Here is a 19,977-nt window from a genome sequence, read left to right on the forward strand (position 1 = left end):
CTCTGCAGATTATTCCATGATACGCACGCACGCACATGCAGTGTAATATGTACCTATTTGCACTCTTATCGCTGATTGCTGATTTTATGCTGCCAATGCGTTTCAGCTTCTCAATGCGTTTGTTCCAGACCTCCAGCTCCTGAATCCGGTTTTCTAAGTTGTCTGTCAGTTTACAGAGCTGCTTGACAGCGCCTACATTCTCCATGAAGATTTTCTCCTAAATGAAACAAGAAGATAAAGCAAAACAAAACAAAAAATTAAACAATATGTTAGGCAATAGGCGTCCCCGATGCTTGGAATATTTCGAGGGAGTCCTTTCCTACCTTATCGACCATGAGGAAGTTTGTTATCGTCTCCCCGTCAGTGCAGGCTACATCTCCAACATCTTTCACAGCGGAAGGCAGGAGCTCCTTCACCTCCTGGGCTATTACACCTTCAACAATAGGAAATCTGTTAGGATGCCGCTGATACCACAGCCGGAGCACTCGGAAAGAAGGCTGCAGAAATATAAAGACTCTTGCTGCTCAACTGTGCTGGGAAGGTGCTCACATTTGATATTTTATTTATGTATTTATTTCAGATTTCACACCAGGGTAAACCTGAGTTTCAGCAAGCTGTCTCCAACAGGATTGCTATAAAAATGTCTTCATTTTTAAAGCAACCTGAATACCACTGCAAAACGTACCGAGTTCAAAGTGTCGTCACTCTGCACGGTGAAAACTCTGTTGGTGGGGCTGCTGGGTGTGTTTGTACGATGAAACTGGAACGTTATTTCAACGTCTGACTCTCAGTGAGAGGTGACTGGCTAGGGCAGCAGCATTGTAGCCCTCCATTCTGTCTCACACAGGTAATGCCCAGACCAGACCAGGACCCTCCTTTCTGCTGAATCGCAGCATACCTGTCTCATGGGCCTGGTCGATTCCCATCTTCAATGCAAACTCTGGCTTGTAGTCATACTCAACGATTCTCATCTGTGCTATCCTTTTCAGCTGCTCGGTGGTGTCTACCTGCAAGGTTAAACACACTACAATGTCATCGCATGCTGCATCATATTCGGGGGGCATCATTTGAGTTATATATTTTTTTGGTTTCTTTTTTTATGATATGATTAATATGTATATTCTTTACATTGTTTTTTTTTTTTTTTTTTACATTTCAGTTCAGATTGTACTAATGCATTTCAAACATATAGCTAATGTCCTTTTTCAGTCACACTTTACCATGTGAAATATTCAGTGCAGTGCCATTGTATGTACAGTATGTACAGTAAATCTATACAACACAACGGGCTCTTGGGAAAATCTCATAGAGCTTCATATTATGGCTCTAGTGATTTAGGGCTGAGGTTTGTGCAGTTTTTAGTAAAATCAAGTGAATGTGCAACACAAATTAAACACGTAAACTGCTAACTGAATGCACAAACACCCAAGGGGTGTGCATTCCAGTTAAATCATTTTTTTGTATCTTTGTTATTTTTCGTGTTGTTTCTTATGGCTCTTTAAGAACTCTCTGCTCCTCAAAACAGCTTTCATTTAGACAGGCTCAGGCATGATGCATGTCAGCTGTCTCTCTGAGAGGGGTGTAAGAGTCCCCGCTGTCTATCTCCTGGATGCATGTCGGCTGTCTCTCTGAGAGGGGTGTAAGAGTCCCCGCTGTCTATCTCCTGGATGCATGTCGGCTGTCTCTCTGAGAGGGGTGTAAGAGTCCCCGCTGTCTATCTCCTGGATGCATGTCGGCTGTCTCTCTGAGAGGGGTGTAAGAGTCCCCGCTGTCTATCTCCTGGATGCATGTCGGCTGTCTCTCTGAGAGGGGTGTAAGAGTCCCCGCTGTCTATCTCCTGGATGCATGTCGGCTGTCTCTCTGAGAGGGGTGTAAGAGTCCCCGCTGTCTATCTCCTGGATGCATGTCGGCTGTCTCTCTGAGAGGGGTGTAAGAGTCCCCGCTGTCTATCTCCTGGATGCATGTCGGCTGTCTCTCTGAGAGGGGTGTAAGAGTCCCTGCTGTCTATCTCCTGGATGCATGTCGGCTGTCTCTCTGAGAGGGGTGTAAGAGTCCCTGCTGTCTATCTCCTGGATGCATGTCGGCTGTCTCTCTGAGAGGGGTGTAAGAGTCCCCGCTGTCTATCTCCTGGATGCATGTCGGCTGTCTCTCTGAGAGGGGTGTAAGAGTCCCCGCTGTCTATCTCCTGGATGCATGTCGGCTGTCTCTCTGAGAGGGGTGTAAGAGTCCCCGCTGTCTATCTCCTGGATGCATGTCGGCTGTCTCTCTGAGAGGGGTGTAAGAGTCCCCGCTGTCTATCTCCTGGATGCATGTCGGCTGTCTCTCTGAGAGGGGTGTAAGAGGCTGTCTATCTCCTGGATGCATGTCGGCTGTCTCTCTGAGAGGGGTGTAAGAGTCCCCGCTGTCTATCTCCTGGATGCATGTCGGCTGTCTCTCTGAGAGGGGTGTAAGAGGCTGTCTATCTCCTGGATGCATGTCGGCTGTCTCTCTGAGAGGGGTGTAAGAGTCCCCGCTGTCTATCTCCTGGATGCATGTCGGCTGTCTCTCTGAGAGGGGTGTAAGAGTCCCCGCTGTCTATCTCCTGGATGCATGTCGGCTGTCTCTCTGAGAGGGGTGTAAGAGTCCCCGCTGTCTATCTCCTGGATGCATGTCGGCTGTCTCTCTGAGAGGGGTGTAAGAGTCCCCGCTGTCTATCTCCTGGATGCATGTCGGCTGTCTCTCTGAGAGGGGTGTAAGAGTCCCCACTGTCTATCTCCTGGATGCATGTCGGCTGTCTCTCTGAGAGGGGTGTAAGAGTCCCCACTGTCTATCTCCTGGATGCATGTCGGCTGTCTCTCTGAGAGGGGTATAAGAGTCTCCGCTTACCTCCTGGATGTTCTGCTTGGCTCTCATGTCTGAAGGGTGCATGACTGTCCCCATGACTTTCATATTCCCACACACGACCAGAGCCTCGTCCGGCGAGTCTGTGTTGATTCCCACCCAGCCATGGCAAACCACGGACTCTGGAGCGTGTCCTCGCTGCCACAGCTGGTCAGTGTCGTTCTCAAACTGCCCCGGGTTAGACGCCTGCAATGGAAAGGCAAGATCAGACTTCCCACCTGTTTACGAGAGGCCTCGGCATGCTTTATAGGGCTCAAAACAAAGGCTGTGGAAATCAAAGGTTCAAACAGCTTTACCTACCCTTACTATGATTCTTTCAGATATGTGAGCAACGACCAGGTAGTTTTGGTCCTGCAGTGCAGCATACAGACCAACAACCAACATGAAGTACCTACCAGAGAAACGGAATAGTACAGTACAAGTTACAAAAATCTACGATGCACCAAAAATACAGACATGTAGCAACAAGGCAGATAGCACTTGCTTACATTTAAATAGGTTCACTAACAACTAAATTGTTACTAAATATGGTTCTATTTTGTTAATGGTTAGATAATTTCTTGTAACCTACTTATAAGCTAATAAAAAAATAATTAAGAGCAAATGAACATCTTAACTGCTATGCAAAAGAGTCAATCTCTCCTGCAGGTGTGGTTACAGAGCTTTTAACCTCTACAGCCAGGCTGACAGGGGTCACAGTCTGTAGCGCAGTGCATCACCCATCACTGCCCATTACATTAGCAAGCCAGCACTCTCCCAGTTCCACACTGACAATCATAAGGTGCCCTGCCCTTTACACACCTCCCCCCATCACACTATGTTAAGTAACAATTAATAAAATAATGAAGCTAATGTGTTGATATGATACTAAACCTGTACCTTTTAAAAATAAAGAGCGATTAGCAACTGATGTTTTATCTTACAGTGACATCTTTGTACATGAATTCCACCCTGGACAGACCACGGTCTCTTTCAGCTAGAGTGAGCCAGTCTCTAACTTCAGCACCTCTGCTGAATGGTTTAGTCACTCACCTCTGGTCTGGGTTGGGCTTGCCCTTCTTCCTCATGTTGTTTGTTGTTGTCTCACTGAAGTGCAGCCTCCCCAGCGTTACCTTCGTGACCTTGTCCCCAGGAAGGCTCACTCTGAAAGATCAGACAGCGGTCACTGCATTACAGAAAGCAAGCACGTATAGCATGCCTGGTATTAATCAATGCAACCTACAATATCTGCCCTACAACTGCAGATCTCATTCTCCTAGTGTCTGGTTATTAAGAATAGTATTTTATATACACACCAATTTAGTGTTTCTAAATACCACAATTAACATACTATTTACTAGCAAGGTGCAGTCTGTGTCAGATGAAAACAGATCTGATTTGGGAAAAGCAAATGCAAACATAGATTAAAAGTATGAACACATATGATTTTTTCTATGTGAGTTTGCATTTCTTACTTGACTGGTAGAAATGGCTTTTTGCTTCTATCCGACTGTGACTGTTCAACAGTTATTATGTGATTTGGAGCATCGACCTGGAATTTGAAGGAAATACAGACATGTTAAATTACACTTTACCTTTAAAAAAATCTATGAAATCCCCTTTAAACTAAAGCACTATTATGATAACTGGTAACATCTGAATCAAAGGTGAGCAAAACCTTCTTAATAGAGAATGTTTCAGGAATTTACACATCCCATAATATCCATATCAGTGAAGGTAAAGGGTGGTTATAAGATCACTTGGGGTCTAAACGGTAATGGTGATGAGAAGATACTGTACTCTGTACTGTAGAGCAGTACATATATTAAATGAGATGGGGTTTGGGTTAGGGCTGGGGTTGAGGTTAGGGCTGGGGTTGGGGCTAGGGTTGGGGTTGGGGAGGAGGTTGGGGTTATTAGGGAGGTCGGGGTTAGGGAGGAGGTTGGGGTTAGGGAGGAGGTTGGGGTTAGGGAGGAGGTTGGGGTTAGGGAGGAGGTTGGGGTTAGGGAGGAGGTTGGGGTTAGGGAGGAGGTTGGGGTTAGGGATGGGGTCTGGGTTAGGGATGGGGTTGAGGTTAGGAGGGAGGTTGGGGTTAGGGATGGGGTTTGGGTTGGGGTTAGGGAGGAGGTTGGAGTTAAGGATGGGGTTAGGGTTAGGGAGGAGGTTGGGGTTAGGGAAGAGGTTCGAGTTAGGGATGGGGTTAGGGTTAGGGAGGAGGTTTGGGTTAGGGATGGGGTTTGGGTTAGGGAGGAGGTCGGGGTTAGGGATGGGGTTGGGGTTAAGGAGGAGGTTTGGGTTAGGGATGGGATTGGGGTTAAGGAGGAGGTTTGGGTTAGGGATGGGATTGGGGTTAGGGAGGAGGTTTTGGTTAGGCAGGAGGTTGGAGTTAGATTGAGGTTTGGGTTGGGGATGAGGATGGTGTTAGGGGTTAGGGACAGGGTTGGGGCTGTTGGTAGAGATGGGGGGTTAGGGAGGAGGTTTGGGTTGGGATGGGGTTGGGGTTAGGGAATAGGTTGGTGTTAAGGAGGAGGTTGGGGTGAGGGACTAGGTTGGGGTTAAGTATGGGGTTAGGGTTTGATACCAGAAAAATAGACACTCAAATTTTACTCACCTTGATGCCAAAAACTTTCACGTAAAACTTCTCAATGGGTTTCAGCCCGAGTGGCGTCTTGACATACATGGGGTTCCCCACCATTCCAATGTGAACAGTCACCTGGAAGTGGTTCTTCTTCTGGCACACGAAAGCCTCATCAAGGGTCGAGTAATTAAACCCCTTGTCTGTGTCTACATGGTAACCCGGAGCAGGTCTGGGAAGGTAAGCAAGTGTTTAATCAGGATGTCTTTACTGGGCTCAGAAACACTACCATTCACAGAGAATTGACCAACATTCAGTGTATTTGTAATGGTGTAATGTATTAAGTATGGATGTACTACATCACATGTGATGTTTTTAGAATTACATAAGTTGGGTACACTTCAAAATAAAGGTACATGAACTACACTGTAATTATGCTTATGTTACATTCTTTAACACATGCACTTACAGCAATTGTATAATCTTCCACTTTCTCAATCAGAGAATTGTGTGCTAAGTGCATGTTTTGTGTTAATGTACCTGTACTTTGAAGAGAAGTTCATAGCAAGTATAGTGATTCAGTTTAGTTCAGCAATTACCGGAACCACTCTGTGTGGAATGTGTAAATGATTGACTTTCTAACTAAGAGGCACTGAGTCACAACACTGAGGCGGCAACATCGATAATCAGCTGACAAGCTGCTGTGTCAGCTGCTGTGCTTATTGCCTTTACAGTGACCTCTCCTGAGACTGCCACCGGGAAACCAGACGTTTCTTCTGCTGTAGGTCATCCTAGTACTTGTACTGTGGGTCACATGGCTTTATTGCAGAAATAAGTAAGTTTGAACTATAATAGTACCTGAAGTCAAAAAATTAAAAGACCTTGAACTGAAAAAGGAGAACAACTGATTATAAAGCAAGTGCAAACAGAAGTACGGAGGTAGAGTTTACAGCCTTGGTTACAGTGTAACAGAGGATACATCTAAACCATTTCTCTGATAGTGGTATCAACCTTCATCAGTGGTAAGCTGCAATATTTATAAACAATCTTCTTTAAAAGAAAATGTATATATTGTTTTTGTAGAACAGTAATCCATCGTGTATCTGCCTGTCACATACCCACCCTAACCGTTTATTCGCCATGATCAAGCTCTTCAGCAATGCAAAATGGCTACAGGAAAGCAAAATCGAGTTGTGCTTCCGATTGAAAAAAATTTAACAAATTCGTAAGCCTATGCATTTTGCTGCTGTGTAAATTACCGGACACCAATGTAAGTATATATAGCACTGTGGCAGGGAGGATAAGAATGTGTGCCTTTATGAAAGCAGCTGGGACGCGTAACAGGAGGCAACCAATTGAGCAGGAAGGCTTGCACGGTGTTGAGTGATCGGGAGGTCCTGATTGGCTAGGGGGAGTGCCTGGGGAGCCTGCGTGCAGCTTAAGGCATGTGCCATGGCTACACAGACGGGCGTTGAGCAAAAGAGTGGTTTGTTTACATGGAGGAGAGCATCGCTCCAGAGGAAAACGACAACAAGGGATTTAGGAGACCTTCGCAACACCACCCCGTCCTCCTTGTGTGTGACTGAAAGAGGCCTGGAGCTGGAGTAGGACAGGGGCTGGGTTATACCAGCACCTGGTAAAGATGTGATAACGGGACCCTCCCTGGCACTGGGTTTCTCCCCGTCTCACATACTCACAGGCTCTCGCAGTTGCAGTTGCACAGGACTGTCCACTGGCCCGGATGGTACATGCTCCAGGTTAAAGACTGATAACCTCCCGTCAATGAGCTGTCGTTCTGTCCATCACTATCATAGCCAGATACATCTGCACACTGCTTGCCATTCACTGCTGCAACACACAATGAGTGCCAGGTTAATCTTCCATTTAACTGCATCTGAACTTCAAGAAAATTAGACAGCATATAGAGCTGGGGACCTTTCTGAAAACTGTGAGTGATATTTGTTTCTAGTCAGTATATGAGACCTACATAGAAATGCATGCCTCCACTGTGGAGTCAGCTCTCATAAACTAAGCCAGGGCAGGTAAGGTCACAAAGTGCAGGGATGCAACTACGATTCCTATTGCATAGCAGTTTAATCCACTCCTGGTTTTACTAGTAGTTTAATAAGATGCACCTTAGTAATACACTGTGGCTCATGAAGCTCATAGTAAAACCTGGAATGAGTGAAACTGCTATGCAGTAAGAGTCTTATGTCTATCCCTGAAGTGGATGGATGACCTCCAAGGTGTTGGTGACTCAGTGATGTATTTTCTTGTTGTCTCCAGAATAACTGCACCCCTACATCCAATTGACAGTGTTACAAAAAGGTGTTCCACATGTTTTTGTCTTTCCCTGCTGCACACACACACACTTACCGAAGGAGCCTTTTGGCCTATCGACATCGTTCCACACACACTGGTCCACACTCCCTTCGAAGGAGTCGGAGTGCTTCCTCTTTTTGGTTTTTGGTAACACAGCTCTGTACAATAAAGTGACAGGGTCATTACCAAGCTCAGCTAGAGAGAGGGTGTGAACTGAGTGAAATCAAGGAAAATACTGAGGTAGCTTATTCCACAGACGAGACAGAGAAGACAACTGCCTAGGGTCGAATTCAATCATCTTCTTAGTTCTTATTTATTTATTTATTTATATATAGGACTTTTTAAATATATGTAACTTACATGGATCATATAGATCCATATTTTAAAACAATTTCAAAGGCAAGGGCTTTCTGAAATGAATACAATCATGTTAACAGTGGTATACCATCTATAACCAATTCATAACAGTACATTACCTGCTCCAACCTGCAGTTAAGTTCACTTGTTTTAAATTATGGTTCCTATCTCTGACAAAAAGCCATTGCTCTCAAATGTAATCTCAAACAGAGCTTTAATTTAATTAAAGTCCAAATGTGTATTTTTTTACTAATGGAAGTATGTAGGTAAATCTCCCCAAAAAACATGCAAGAAGCAAAAAGCTTTGCACCTGTGAATTACTCTTATTGAGCAAAGTTCTGACTCGTCACACATACTCATTTGCACCTGTTACTCAGCACAACCCTATCAGATCTGCTTACCCTGGGTGATGACTGGGCCTTGGAGGCAGGTAAGGGTAGGCAGTGCCCAAGCAGCTGGACGAGGCGGTGCTGAGACAGGCAGGAGCGGGCGGGGCACTAAGATTCACATAGCTGCTCGGCAGCCCCATGAATTGCTGAGGTACGCTGGGGTGCCTGCCTGGAACCCCTTCTTTAAAGCGACACGATGCACTGCTGGAGTCCACTGCAGGGGGGAACGGCACCTGGGGGTGCTGGCCAGTGGCCCACGAAGCACTGTTGTGCATGTCTGCCAGGGGAATGGAGTGGAAAAAGAAAGAGCTGTTAGGATATTAAACAAGCTTCATAATCACCAGATACCATGAAGGATCAGAGCAGTGTGGAGAGAAAGACAAACCTGGTATCTGTGGAGGTGAGCAGGCTTCAGAGCCAGAGTCAGGGGGAGAGTCTGGTAAAATCCTGGACAGAGAAATCAGTGAGACAGGCTGCTCAAGATCAGTTGGCAAGTCAAATAATTACCAGCAACATAACATAAGAGATAGCATAACGATTCTGCTCTCAATTATTAGTTAAATACAAACAGTAGTCCACCAGGTGACATTGTTTACAATGCAAACATGTCTTTTTTTCAAAAACAAATACAATACGGCATTACTATACAGTAGTATTAGAAACACTTGAACAATCTCCATAATATTTTCTTTCATAATACGTTTTTTTAAAGACAAGACCAATGACATTAGTAGAGATACAATTAAAACATGCTCTAGATACATATAGTAAAAGCTATAATGTGTCTATTCATGCTTTATACACAGCCTGGGATTACCATATGCATTTATTTAAAATAAATTCAAACAAGGATAAGCATTTCCTGCCCAAATGTCTGTATTGGATATCTTCTGCCACTACGTCTAAGAAAGGCAAGTAGAATTCATAATATATAATGGAGCTCTGGGAAGTACTTACAATCCGAAAATCAATGAATATCTCCGATTCAAAGAGTGCAAATAAACAATGCGAGCCAACGAATTAATGTTTTAGTTAATCTGATTATATGTCAATGAAATATATAAAAGGTAACAAAAATGAACCTACTTATCAACTCCACTTCCAGCAATCATTCTAATGAAAAAATAAATAAAAAAGGAACATACGGGTTATAAGAAATACACTTCATGGAAATTACTTATTATTATTGCCTTTATCTATGGACTCCAAGGCCCAGATTCACCAAGCTTTTACTCCAGGGCAAAGTTTAAAATACACATGGGAACGATATCCGCAGCTTTACTGAGGAGTTCAAATATAATTATAAAGCTGAAAAAGCAATGTTTTTTACAGGGCTAGCAAGCACATTTTTAAAGACCTGTCAGTCATTTCTAGTTATTATAGGATTTTGTGTGGTCCGGTGGTTCAAATCCCAGCTCACTCACTGACTCGCTGTGTGACCCTGAGCGAGTCACTTTACCTCCTTGTGCTGCGTCTTTGGGGTAAGACGTTGTTGTAATTGACTCTGCAGCTGATGCATAATTCACACACCCAAGCTGCATTGGATGAAGGTGTCTACCAAATAAACTAATAATAATAATGGTTGTAAAAACATAAGGGGGTGCAGTATAAGTAACACCATTTCTTCAATTGTAAAACCGAAGGTCTGTTTTCTACATCGGTGTTATGTTATCTAATGTTAGCTTGCATACCAATACTGCTATATGCTGTATTTATTGATTTAGCTATTGCACTGATGATAGTCTAAAAGACTGAAATGTTTGCATTTTTGTCATTTAATAAAAGATGTTTTTAACCTTATCATTTCGACTGCTGGACTTGTTTCCTGTTGCGGAGAAGTGCAGAGAGCGAGTCCGCTTGTTGCTACCAAGCTATTGCAACAGTAAAAATGCTCATTGACTCACAAGGTTGCCGGGTCAACGTCGTTGCTAAGATACCGCTCCAGCATGCTGGTGTCCACCACGGGGCTCTCCAGGACACCGGTGACATCATGCCCTAGACGGAATGTGAGAAAGCAGTCAACTTCAAATCAGCCAGGGGCTGGCCTCCTTCCACAGGCACCCACTACCATGTCTAATGAAGTCACTGAGGTCCTTATGCTTTCCCATGATTGTTGCTGAATAGTTGCACACAGCTTTGTTTTTTAATTTATTTATTTATTTTAATTTAGTAATCGCCAACTGTTTTATTATTTTCTCCCAGTTTGGCATATCCAATTATTTTTAGGCTCAGCTCAGCGCTACCACCCCTGTGCTGACTCGGGAGCGACGAAGATGAACACACGCTGTCCTTCGAAGCATGTGTTGTCAGCCGATAGCTTTTTTTCACACTGTAGACTCACTGTGCAGGACAACGAAGCTCTGGGTAGCTTACAGGCAAGCCCGCAGGTGCCCGGCCAGACTACAGGGGTCAGTGGTGTGCGGTGAACCGAGGACACACTGGCCAACCTAAGCACCCCCCCCACCCCACCCCCGGAGCAGCGCTCAGCCAACTCTGCGCCACCGCGCCGCCCCCTGGGAGCTCCCGTCTATGGTCAGCAGTGGAATAGCCTGCACTCGAACCGGCGATCTCCAGGCTATAGGGCGCATCCTGCACTCCACACGGAGTGCCTTTACTGGATGCGTCACTAGGGAGCCACCTTAAAGTCTAGTGGATCACATGGCAACACAAATCTGCATACAGTACATTGTTGATTAGAAGATTTTCTTCATTTACATTTTTCAATTTTATGGCCAGTCCATGTATAATACCAAAGGAATGCTTCGTATCAGAAATTTCCATTCTGGTTGCAGGGAGCCAGCCTTGCTTTCGGGATCATTCTTGCCGTATATGGTAGGAATTAACCCATAACTGTGTGACAAACCTGTATTGGATCTAAGGAGCTAACTTTTGTTTAATGTGGCTATTTCATGTTTTAAAAGCAACAAAGAGCCATTTCTGTTTGCTTAATTCAAACACTATTAATTTGGTTAAAATCTCTTTATAACCTCTCTTGTTTGATTGGGCTTTGCCAGTAAGAGACAATAAAGACAAACAAACTGAAACTTGATCCTTTTTATCTTTTTCTAACTGCAAAAAAAACAAGGCTATGAATCATGACCAGAGAACCCTCCCAGAGTGCAGTTCTCCCTGCTCTATGGAAACCGTTACTGACAGTGAGAGGAACGTGGCAGCAGACTGGAATGGAATTTGAAACACAGATGATATTATTTTACTTTTTTTACAGTCAGCTCATATCATTCCACGGGTGGCCCAAATAGTAAAGCTTAGATTAGTGGTCCTCAAATTCGTGCCCGCGGCTGCTGTTCTTAAATTATGGGTCATGAACACATTTCTGGAAGGTCGTAGCGTGGGAAAATAAATAAAGCTTTAATCACGTTTTCCAGCAAAGGCGTCACAGCAGTCTGTTGACAGCGCTGCTCGCTTATGCTGTGCTTGTACGTACTCGACATTTTTTTTTTCCCTGAAGGGCTTCTGCGATACGATCAACCAATTGAATATCTGCATTGTCTCTGTGGTAGCCCAAGCATAAGTTAGCTGGGTGGGACATAAACTGTGTCTGTTTTAGCTGCAGGTACTGACAGTAAGTTTAACCAATAGGAGAGTCAAATATCTGCCAAGCGTTACGCAGCTGTCCAATCATAAGCAAGCAGAGGGTGTGCACGGTACTCTGCATGAAAAGTGAAAGACCTGACTGCTGTCATTCGTGAGCAGAGGCAGGGTGTTAATATGCCGGGTAAGCACTGAATTTCGCCGACAGTTATTGAGAAAAATAATACATTTCAGTATTTAGAATTTAATTTTCTATCTCTGTATTTTTTAATTTCACCAAACAAGTGAAACAACGTACTAGATTTGGTTACGAACACACTTTCTCTGAATAATTGTACTGAAGATGATGATCTTTAAAACAAAGCAGTGTTGACAAATTTGCAAAATTGAAACAAAACAAGACACTATCTATCCTCTTATTTTAGTTTATTAACAGTTATCTGTGTAAACATGCTATTCAAAAATATTTGCTTTGCGTATTTAAAAGAATAAGATCATCAAAAGAAACTTATCACTTATATTTGAGCAACAATATATATATTGGGATAAAATTCACTCGATGTGATCGAAAAATGAAAAAGTCAGGAGCAGGTGCAGTGACTTTTTATTGTACTGATTAACAATTGACATTTTACTGTCTGAAGTTATGGGGGGACGGGGGATACTGTGAAAGTCACAGGCTAGTGGCATGCTCATCTGCGACACATGCTGGGCACTAGGTTTCAGATGTTGTCTTGTGAAATCCTGGCCCATTCCTCTTGTAGTGCCTGGATAAGCATCTGCCTGTTCAGTGGTCTCCGAGCCCTAGAAGCCACACGTCTCCCAGTTCATGGCCTGTCATTGACAGAGTGTGTCTGGTTATACCATCTCACCAGGTTTGAAATTGCTGGCTGTGAGCACCCGAGACGGCCTTATTCCAGCCTCCAACAATCTGATTGCACAAAGGCGCTGCTCTCTCGTTTTTCTGTGATTTTCTTTATTGCTTTTATTCAAGCTTGCAATTCAACAGGTGAAATCACTCCATATCCAGTGTCCAATCAACTGTCTCACTAATTAGCAGTTCAGTCAACCAGTTAACAGATAACAATATGTTTAAGTTTGCAAAATACAATTGGAAATACTGCAGCCATACATCCTATATAAAAGCCAAAAACTTTACCTTAATGGAAATTAGTATTATTACTTCCCAAATACAGTATATACTGTATATATCTCTTAATGGGACGCTTTATCCTTCTACATTTTCCTAATACAGTAGATGCCGCTTATTAGCAACCACTTAGTTCCCAGCAAAAAGTTATTAACCTAATATTGTTATTAAGTGAAAAGCCATGTTTTCAAGTGTATGTAGATGGATACAATGTGTACTATATGTGTACTATAGTTGTAGAAACAGCGTATTTAAATACACGTCTTGGTTCATTACAGTGTTAAAAAAATAAACACGAAAAAAAAAAATATCAGAACAAACAACTGTTTACTAAAGTATACCCAGTACTGTATTGTGCACATAGTACTACAACAACGTACTAGCAATATCCTTACAAACACTAAACACTCGTGTTATACAGGGCTTACAGTTAATAGAGAAGCATCATTTTAAAAGAAGTAGTTGTCCAATGTTGTTTGTTTTTTACGATTCGCCACCTCCAGCTGTAATTTTGCTTGCAGCTTGTAGCTTTTGAGATGCTAAACTCTTCTGCGACCCGTACTTGTTTAGCACCGGGTTCACGAAGTGCCTCCACAATCCGAACTTCAAGGCCTCCACGTTTTGAAGCCATGATGACAGACAATAATCAAACTCAATAAACTTACAGCTGCGTTATGAAAACTGAGGGTGAGTGCAGAACGATCTCTGTGATCGCACCCTGATAGGCGCTGCGGTGCGCGCAATGTATTCCTGTGCGTGACGTAGCCATAAAAATTGTAAAAAAATTAATAAATAAATAGGTTGTCATTAAGCGGCAGACAATTGCTAATATCCGACATCCATTAACATTAAAGTCCATGAGATGGGCTAGGGTCCCGTGAACATGTTAATTGGATTGGATAGGTTCCCGTGAAAATGTTGTCTTTAAAGGTTGCTAATGACCAACATCTACTGTATTTCATTTCTACATGTTTTAATATGTGGATCCTCCAGGACTCTCTATGGTGTTTGCACTTAGAGCCAGTATGTACCAGACTCACGGTACTAACTATTCCAGCAAAAACCGTGTCAGTGGAGAGAGAGCCAGTGCACCCCTAGTGGTCATATTTCAGACCCCTCACTTCATACAGGAAGGTTGTGCTTTTGATAGAATAGTTAGCTTGCAGGTAGGCTATAGTGTCTATCTAATTATCACGTATTAATAAACCACAACTGCAGTTTGCTTTTTTGTGTCAAAGGCTGCCAATATGTCTAGTGTCATTGGCGTTGCAGAGTTACATCATAATCCTTTTATGACCAGATAGCCTTGTACTGATAATAGAAACAGTATGGCTCTAACAGCTCTCCATACATAAAATAGCTGCAGAACTGTGATCTATGGCCAAAGGTTTTGCATCACTCTACAGAATTAACAAATTCTGCTTCATAAAGTTGAATGAAACCTGCTGAATAATCCTACGTTAACATATTGAATTACATACTGCTTTGTAGTTTTCCATATACTGTCCTTAACTGACAGTAATTGAAAACATTATACTACTATTATGGCTTTTAATACACTTTTTCAAGGTCATTTTGTTGTTTCTTTGATTACATGATGTTAAATAAAATTGTTTTCATATAGTTTTTTTTTTTTATCTTATTATCTTATTTTATCTTTATCTAGGTGAAGCAAACCTTCTGAATGAAAAAAACAGGGATATGGTATATTGTAATCTACAGCTAGAACTGACAACTCTGTAACAGGAAAGGGCAGAGCGAGGATCGAAACTAGATAGAAAAACTTAATAAGGCACAACTGAACATTCATTTTCAGTTTCTGTACATTCATACTAATAGAGGATGTTATAGTCTTGCTACAACCCTATAAAGCCTTTTTATTTAATATACCACGAGAGGCTAATGATCTTATCCTGTATCTGCCTGATTGCACACTGCAGTGTGCCATTTGAATAGCCTGCTTCTAGCCCAGGCACAACCAGTGTTTAATGTGCTATAACTATTGCATGCCATTCTGGATATTATCTTCAAGTATTGTTCATCCTTGTTAAACAGCTTTTTGGGTCTTCCAGTCCTGGGTTTGTCAATTACAGATGATGTTTCTCTGTACTTGTTGATTATGCTTTGGATACCACACCTTGAAAATTGAGTGATGCGAGCTATTTCACTCAATGTGTTTCCTTCTTTATGCAAGTCAAGGTTGTTATATTAGTAGAAAACACTAGTGGAGGCTTTGAGTAAATTGTTGATGCTCATAATGAATCAGAGTAGAATAGTGCAACATGCGTAAAACTTTTTCACAGCAGTGTATGTGTAATAAAAGTACCTTGTGTCTTTTCTTTCCCATGAGATATCACCCTGAGCTCAATATTTAATACAAGGCACATTGTGTATAGCGGTCCTGCTGCTGTGCCAGTGCTCTGTGCCAAGGCCTTGCGGGCTGCTGTATATTACTTGAATTGTTTTATTTTACAGCCACATTGTGGATCATGATAATAAGATAATAGATAATAACCAAGGCTTACAAAAAAACAGTGCCCATTAGGAGGATCTAGACTAACCTGCATGTGCTCCCTTAATAATTTATTGTGCATTCAGTGGCTATTTAGAGATACATATTTTGACTTCTGCAATGGAAGCAGTAACAATAACCAGACAAATATTTACTGAACGAAATTCAAACTTATATAATGATTCATTTTCAAAACCTTAATGCAGCCTCTAGAATAACTGATGGGAGTTAATTTTAATAGTCCTCCATGTTAATGATATTGTTCTAGTTGTTGTTATCGGGCTGCTATGTTTTGTATTTGTTAAGTTTAAGGGAACAGGCTTTTAAAGCAATTCCCATAACAGAATGAGCTCTAAATGTCTTTTGCTGCATGGGACATTATTCACCCCTGAGTGTGGAAGTATGACAGGGTAAGATTATTGCTGTAAATCTCTAGAAGAAAAAAATCTGTTTCTAAAAAAAGTCGTGTTAGCCAGTCGAGCTGACCTTCTCCCTGTTTCAATGATCATATTGAGAAGTAACATCACTCTTCAGCGTGACAGCTGCCCTAAAGAGTTACATTGAGCACCCGTCAAAAAAATGGCACATGCAAAAACTGGGGTTTCTATTGTCGTGAATCGTGCTTCACTTTGAGAAAAGTAAATGTGGGAGACACTTGGTTTGGCTTTTCTGCACCCTGGTGTGGGGCATGTTCTCCTATTATACCCTGGTATGGGGCTTGTTCTCCTGGTATATCCTGGTGTGGGGCTTGTTCTCCTGGTATACCCTGGTGTGGGGCATGTTCTCCTGGTGTGCCTTGGTGTGGGACATGTTCTCCTGGTGTACCCTGGTGTGGGGCATGTTCTCCTGGAATACCCTGGTGTGGGGCTTGTTCTCCTGGTGCACCCTGGTGTGGGGCTTGTTCTCCTGGTATACCCTGGTATGGGGCATGTTCTCTTGGAATACCCTGGGTCCCATGACTGGTAGTCAGAAGAATGGTGTAGTTTACTGAAGCATCGTTGCGGATCTAATTTACCCGACAGAGCTGTTCTTGTACCCAGATGGCGATGGCTGCTATCAACATGTACCCATCCCTGGATCTGTTTCCAATTGGGTATATTCAGAATGAGCGATGGTTCGTTCACCAATAGCACGAAATATTGAATGTTGAGTTGATCCCTTGAGACACCTTGTGGAGCCTATGCCATGTCAAGGCTGTGATTAGGGCAAACGATGGCCCAACCCAATGTTAAGCACAGGTCCTAATAAATAATTGTAACCACGCTTAAGGAATCTTGCAGAGTCTGTGCCACACTGTGTGAAGGCATTGATCAGGGCAAATGGTGGCCCAACCTGATATTAGGTGCAGGTCCTAATAAAGTTGCCAGGCTGTCTATATTATTGTAATTCATTCCAAAGGTCTTTCTTACCTTCAAAGAACAGCTGCAGGGCCTCATTTTCCCCGAGCACATCCATCAGTGCCTCCAACCCCCTGCTGGGCTGTGCAGTGACCAGCTGTCTGAAACACACACACAACTGTCCTCTTCATTTACAGTAGGGGCAGATGAACTTGCATAGAAATAAACAGAGCTCCATTGAGAGCACCCAACACGACAGTGTTGTCATGATCACAACAAAAAAAGTCATTTTCATCGTGTTGTGATTATGACAATGCCGGGATCTCTCAGTGGAGTTTATATATACTCATGAAGACACAATTACAGGTCTTATCAGAGTGGGGACATTGTGGAGACCGGAAATTACAAAGTGAGAAACCACTTTAATACCAGTGTGTGGACCTGAAGAAACCCTACAGCAGATATCAGCACCACAGCACAACCTGTCCAATCCGCCAGGGCCTGGGACTGGAACTAGATATTGTTTTCTTCATTATGATTGTTCTCTTCATTATTAGATATCGTTTTCTCCATGTTGTTGTTTTTAAATACTATCTTTTTTTCAGAATGTCTGAAATGGTTTGCCTTGTGATTTTGCAAATTATTGACCTAGCTCTTTTTTTGTGTTGTTTTTTTTTCTTTCAAGAGATAGCTCAGTGTGACTGACAGCTTTGTTAAATTGTGGGCTGGTCTTGGGATTGGGACTGGATTGTGCTCACTGGGGGTGAAGCAGAGACCAGGCTTGGTGGTGAGCTAGCCCAGTCACTGCACCACCAAGCTGTCCTGGTTACTGTTACTGCACATTTATTATTACATATCCCATTGATGAAATTAAAGTAACTTATGTAATGATGTGGCACACAGGTCATTTTAATGAGAGTAGAATTAATGCTTGGCGATGCTGCATTTCCCCATCTTGCTAGGACCCATCTCCTTTAGTTATACGTCATCACTATGCCTCCTTTTACTAAACTTCAATAGCATGGAGTAGTGTTATTTGTAATACAAAGGGCATGGTCCTGCCTTATCTTAGTGCTGTATGTTAAGGGTTCTGTATTGTTGTGATAAAAGGCAAGAGCAATATTATATCAGCTGCATTGTTTTACAAGTGAGTGCAAACATGTTTTGACATTTAAGGCCAAAGATTTCTCAACTTCCTCAACGTTTTCATTGTCTGGGTGGAGCGTTCTCAAAGGACTGACAGGACTTTAAAGTCCCATATAAGTAAATATATGTTAAAAAAGCGAGAAAAAGTGAGAAGCCTCTGCTTGTGGGAAACGAGATTCACCACTATATACACACAAACAAACACACAGCTTACATACCCCGATGTAAATGTATGTACTTCTACACATTTCCCAAAAATAAATAATTATAGCTAAACTCTTTTGTAGCAGAAGTTTTGCTTTTGTGGATGAGGAAAAAAAGTTACAAGAAATATATGTCTAAAATTATTTATTACAGTAATTTCTTTGATCCAAAAATGCTAGTTCAAAAGTATACATACCCTAACAAGGAAAATAAAAATAATAGCTAGCAGAGGCACCTTTAACAATAATTACCTCTTTTAAACGATTAGGATATTTTTCAATGAGCATCAGGAATGATTCTTTATTGATTTTTTTACCATTCTTCACAACAAAAATTGTTCCAGTTCGTTCAAATTCCGAGGACTTCAACTCATATCAAAGATTCTCAGTCAGATTTAGATCAGGACTTTGACTAGCCATTCCAGAACCTTGATTCTATTCTTTAGCCATTCTGAAGTAGATTTTGATGTGTGCTTCGGATCATTGTTGTTTTGGAACGTCCAGTTGCGCTTTGAACCAAGTTTTGTAGCGGAGGGTTTCAGATGATCAGCCAATATCTTTTTGTATGCTATGGAATCCATTTTACCATATTCCTCCATGATTGATAGTAGGTATGGTGTTCTTTTCTTTGTATGCATCACCAGACTTTCTTCAAACGTAACAACTATTAGCGTGACCAAATAGATCAATTTTTGTTTCATCACTCCACAAAACCTTTGACCAGAACCATCAATCAAATGTGTTTTGCAAACTTTAACTGATTGTCCTTGTGACGTTTGCCTAGGAGTGGCTTTTTTCTTGGCCTGCGACCAATGAGACCTTCACCATGCAATACTCAACCTATGGTTGAAATGGAAACCCTCCTGCAGCCAATTCACTTTGAATATCTTTGGCAGTCAATCTCGGATTGCTATTAACCTTCCTCACAATTTGTCTACTTGTTCTTGGTGAAAGAACCTTCTTTCTTCCAGACTGAGGGAGCGTTGTGACAGAACCATGAGTCTTGTACTGCTTGATATTTAAATACTTGGAAATCTTCTTGTATCCTTCTCCAGCTTTATGACAATAAATCATTCTAAGGTCTAAGGTCTTCAGATAGCTCTAGACAATACTATAATAGCAGCAAAGGGTATAAATACTTTTGAATTAGCATTTTTTGGAGTTTTGCAAAAAAGTTGCTGAAATAAATAATTCTAGATATCTATGTCTTTCCTCATGCAAAAAAAGTAAAACTTTTTACTACAAAAGATTTTTCCTAAAATTCTTTGTTTTCAAGAAATTATAAATTTCCATTGGGGTATGTAAACACTTGACTACAGCCACATGTCTAGATTTTAGAAAGTGAAAAAGGGGAGTATTTGAGTAATTGAAAGAATCTGAAGAGTCGTCTGATTGTTTTGATTGCAAACATCTTAAAGGTAAAGGGACAGTCAATAATAACAACAACGTTTCAATGTTAAAAACATCTGTGCCAACATTAATATGTACTCTTTTGAGAAATCGATTGTACAATACTGTACATGACATTTCTATTAACTTCCACACACACCTTGCCTTAAAGTGAAACTCACTCAT

At 42.0% G+C, this 19,977-nt stretch overlaps 1 protein-coding gene across 3 annotated transcripts in view; it reads right to left on the reverse strand.

The window, feature by feature from the left end:
• Positions 1–19,977, reverse strand: part of LOC121320070 (myelin regulatory factor-like protein) — a 32,220-nt gene that overhangs the window by 10,463 nt on the left and 1,780 nt on the right. For 2 of the 3 annotated variants that reach the window (XM_041258234.1, XM_041258233.1), the window contains exons 2-16: positions 17,126–17,214; positions 10,407–10,497; positions 9,589–9,615; positions 8,888–8,949; positions 8,515–8,779; positions 7,811–7,914; positions 7,132–7,282; positions 5,471–5,666; positions 4,335–4,411; positions 3,913–4,023; positions 3,181–3,271; positions 2,866–3,066; positions 899–1,007; positions 324–433; positions 54–217 (exon numbers count right to left, since the gene is read on the reverse strand). In XM_041258234.1, coding sequence (XP_041114168.1) covers positions 54–217; positions 324–433; positions 899–1,007; positions 2,866–3,066; positions 3,181–3,271; positions 3,913–4,023; positions 4,335–4,411; positions 5,471–5,666; positions 7,132–7,282; positions 7,811–7,914; positions 8,515–8,779; positions 8,888–8,949; positions 9,589–9,615; positions 10,407–10,497; positions 17,126–17,171 — 1,805 coding nt within the window. In that variant the 5' untranslated portion in view covers positions 17,172–17,214. The remainder of the gene's footprint in view (positions 1–53; positions 218–323; positions 434–898; positions 1,008–2,865; positions 3,067–3,180; positions 3,272–3,912; positions 4,024–4,334; positions 4,412–5,470; positions 5,667–7,131; positions 7,283–7,810; positions 7,915–8,514; positions 8,780–8,887; positions 8,950–9,588; positions 9,616–10,406; positions 10,498–17,125; positions 17,215–19,977) is intronic. The other variant, XM_041258235.1, reaches the window with a different exon arrangement.

The sequence above is a fragment of the Polyodon spathula genome, chromosome 8, assembly GCF_017654505.1.
Source record: "Polyodon spathula isolate WHYD16114869_AA chromosome 8, ASM1765450v1, whole genome shotgun sequence".
In the NCBI taxonomy this organism is placed as follows: domain Eukaryota; kingdom Metazoa; phylum Chordata; class Actinopteri; order Acipenseriformes; family Polyodontidae; genus Polyodon; species Polyodon spathula.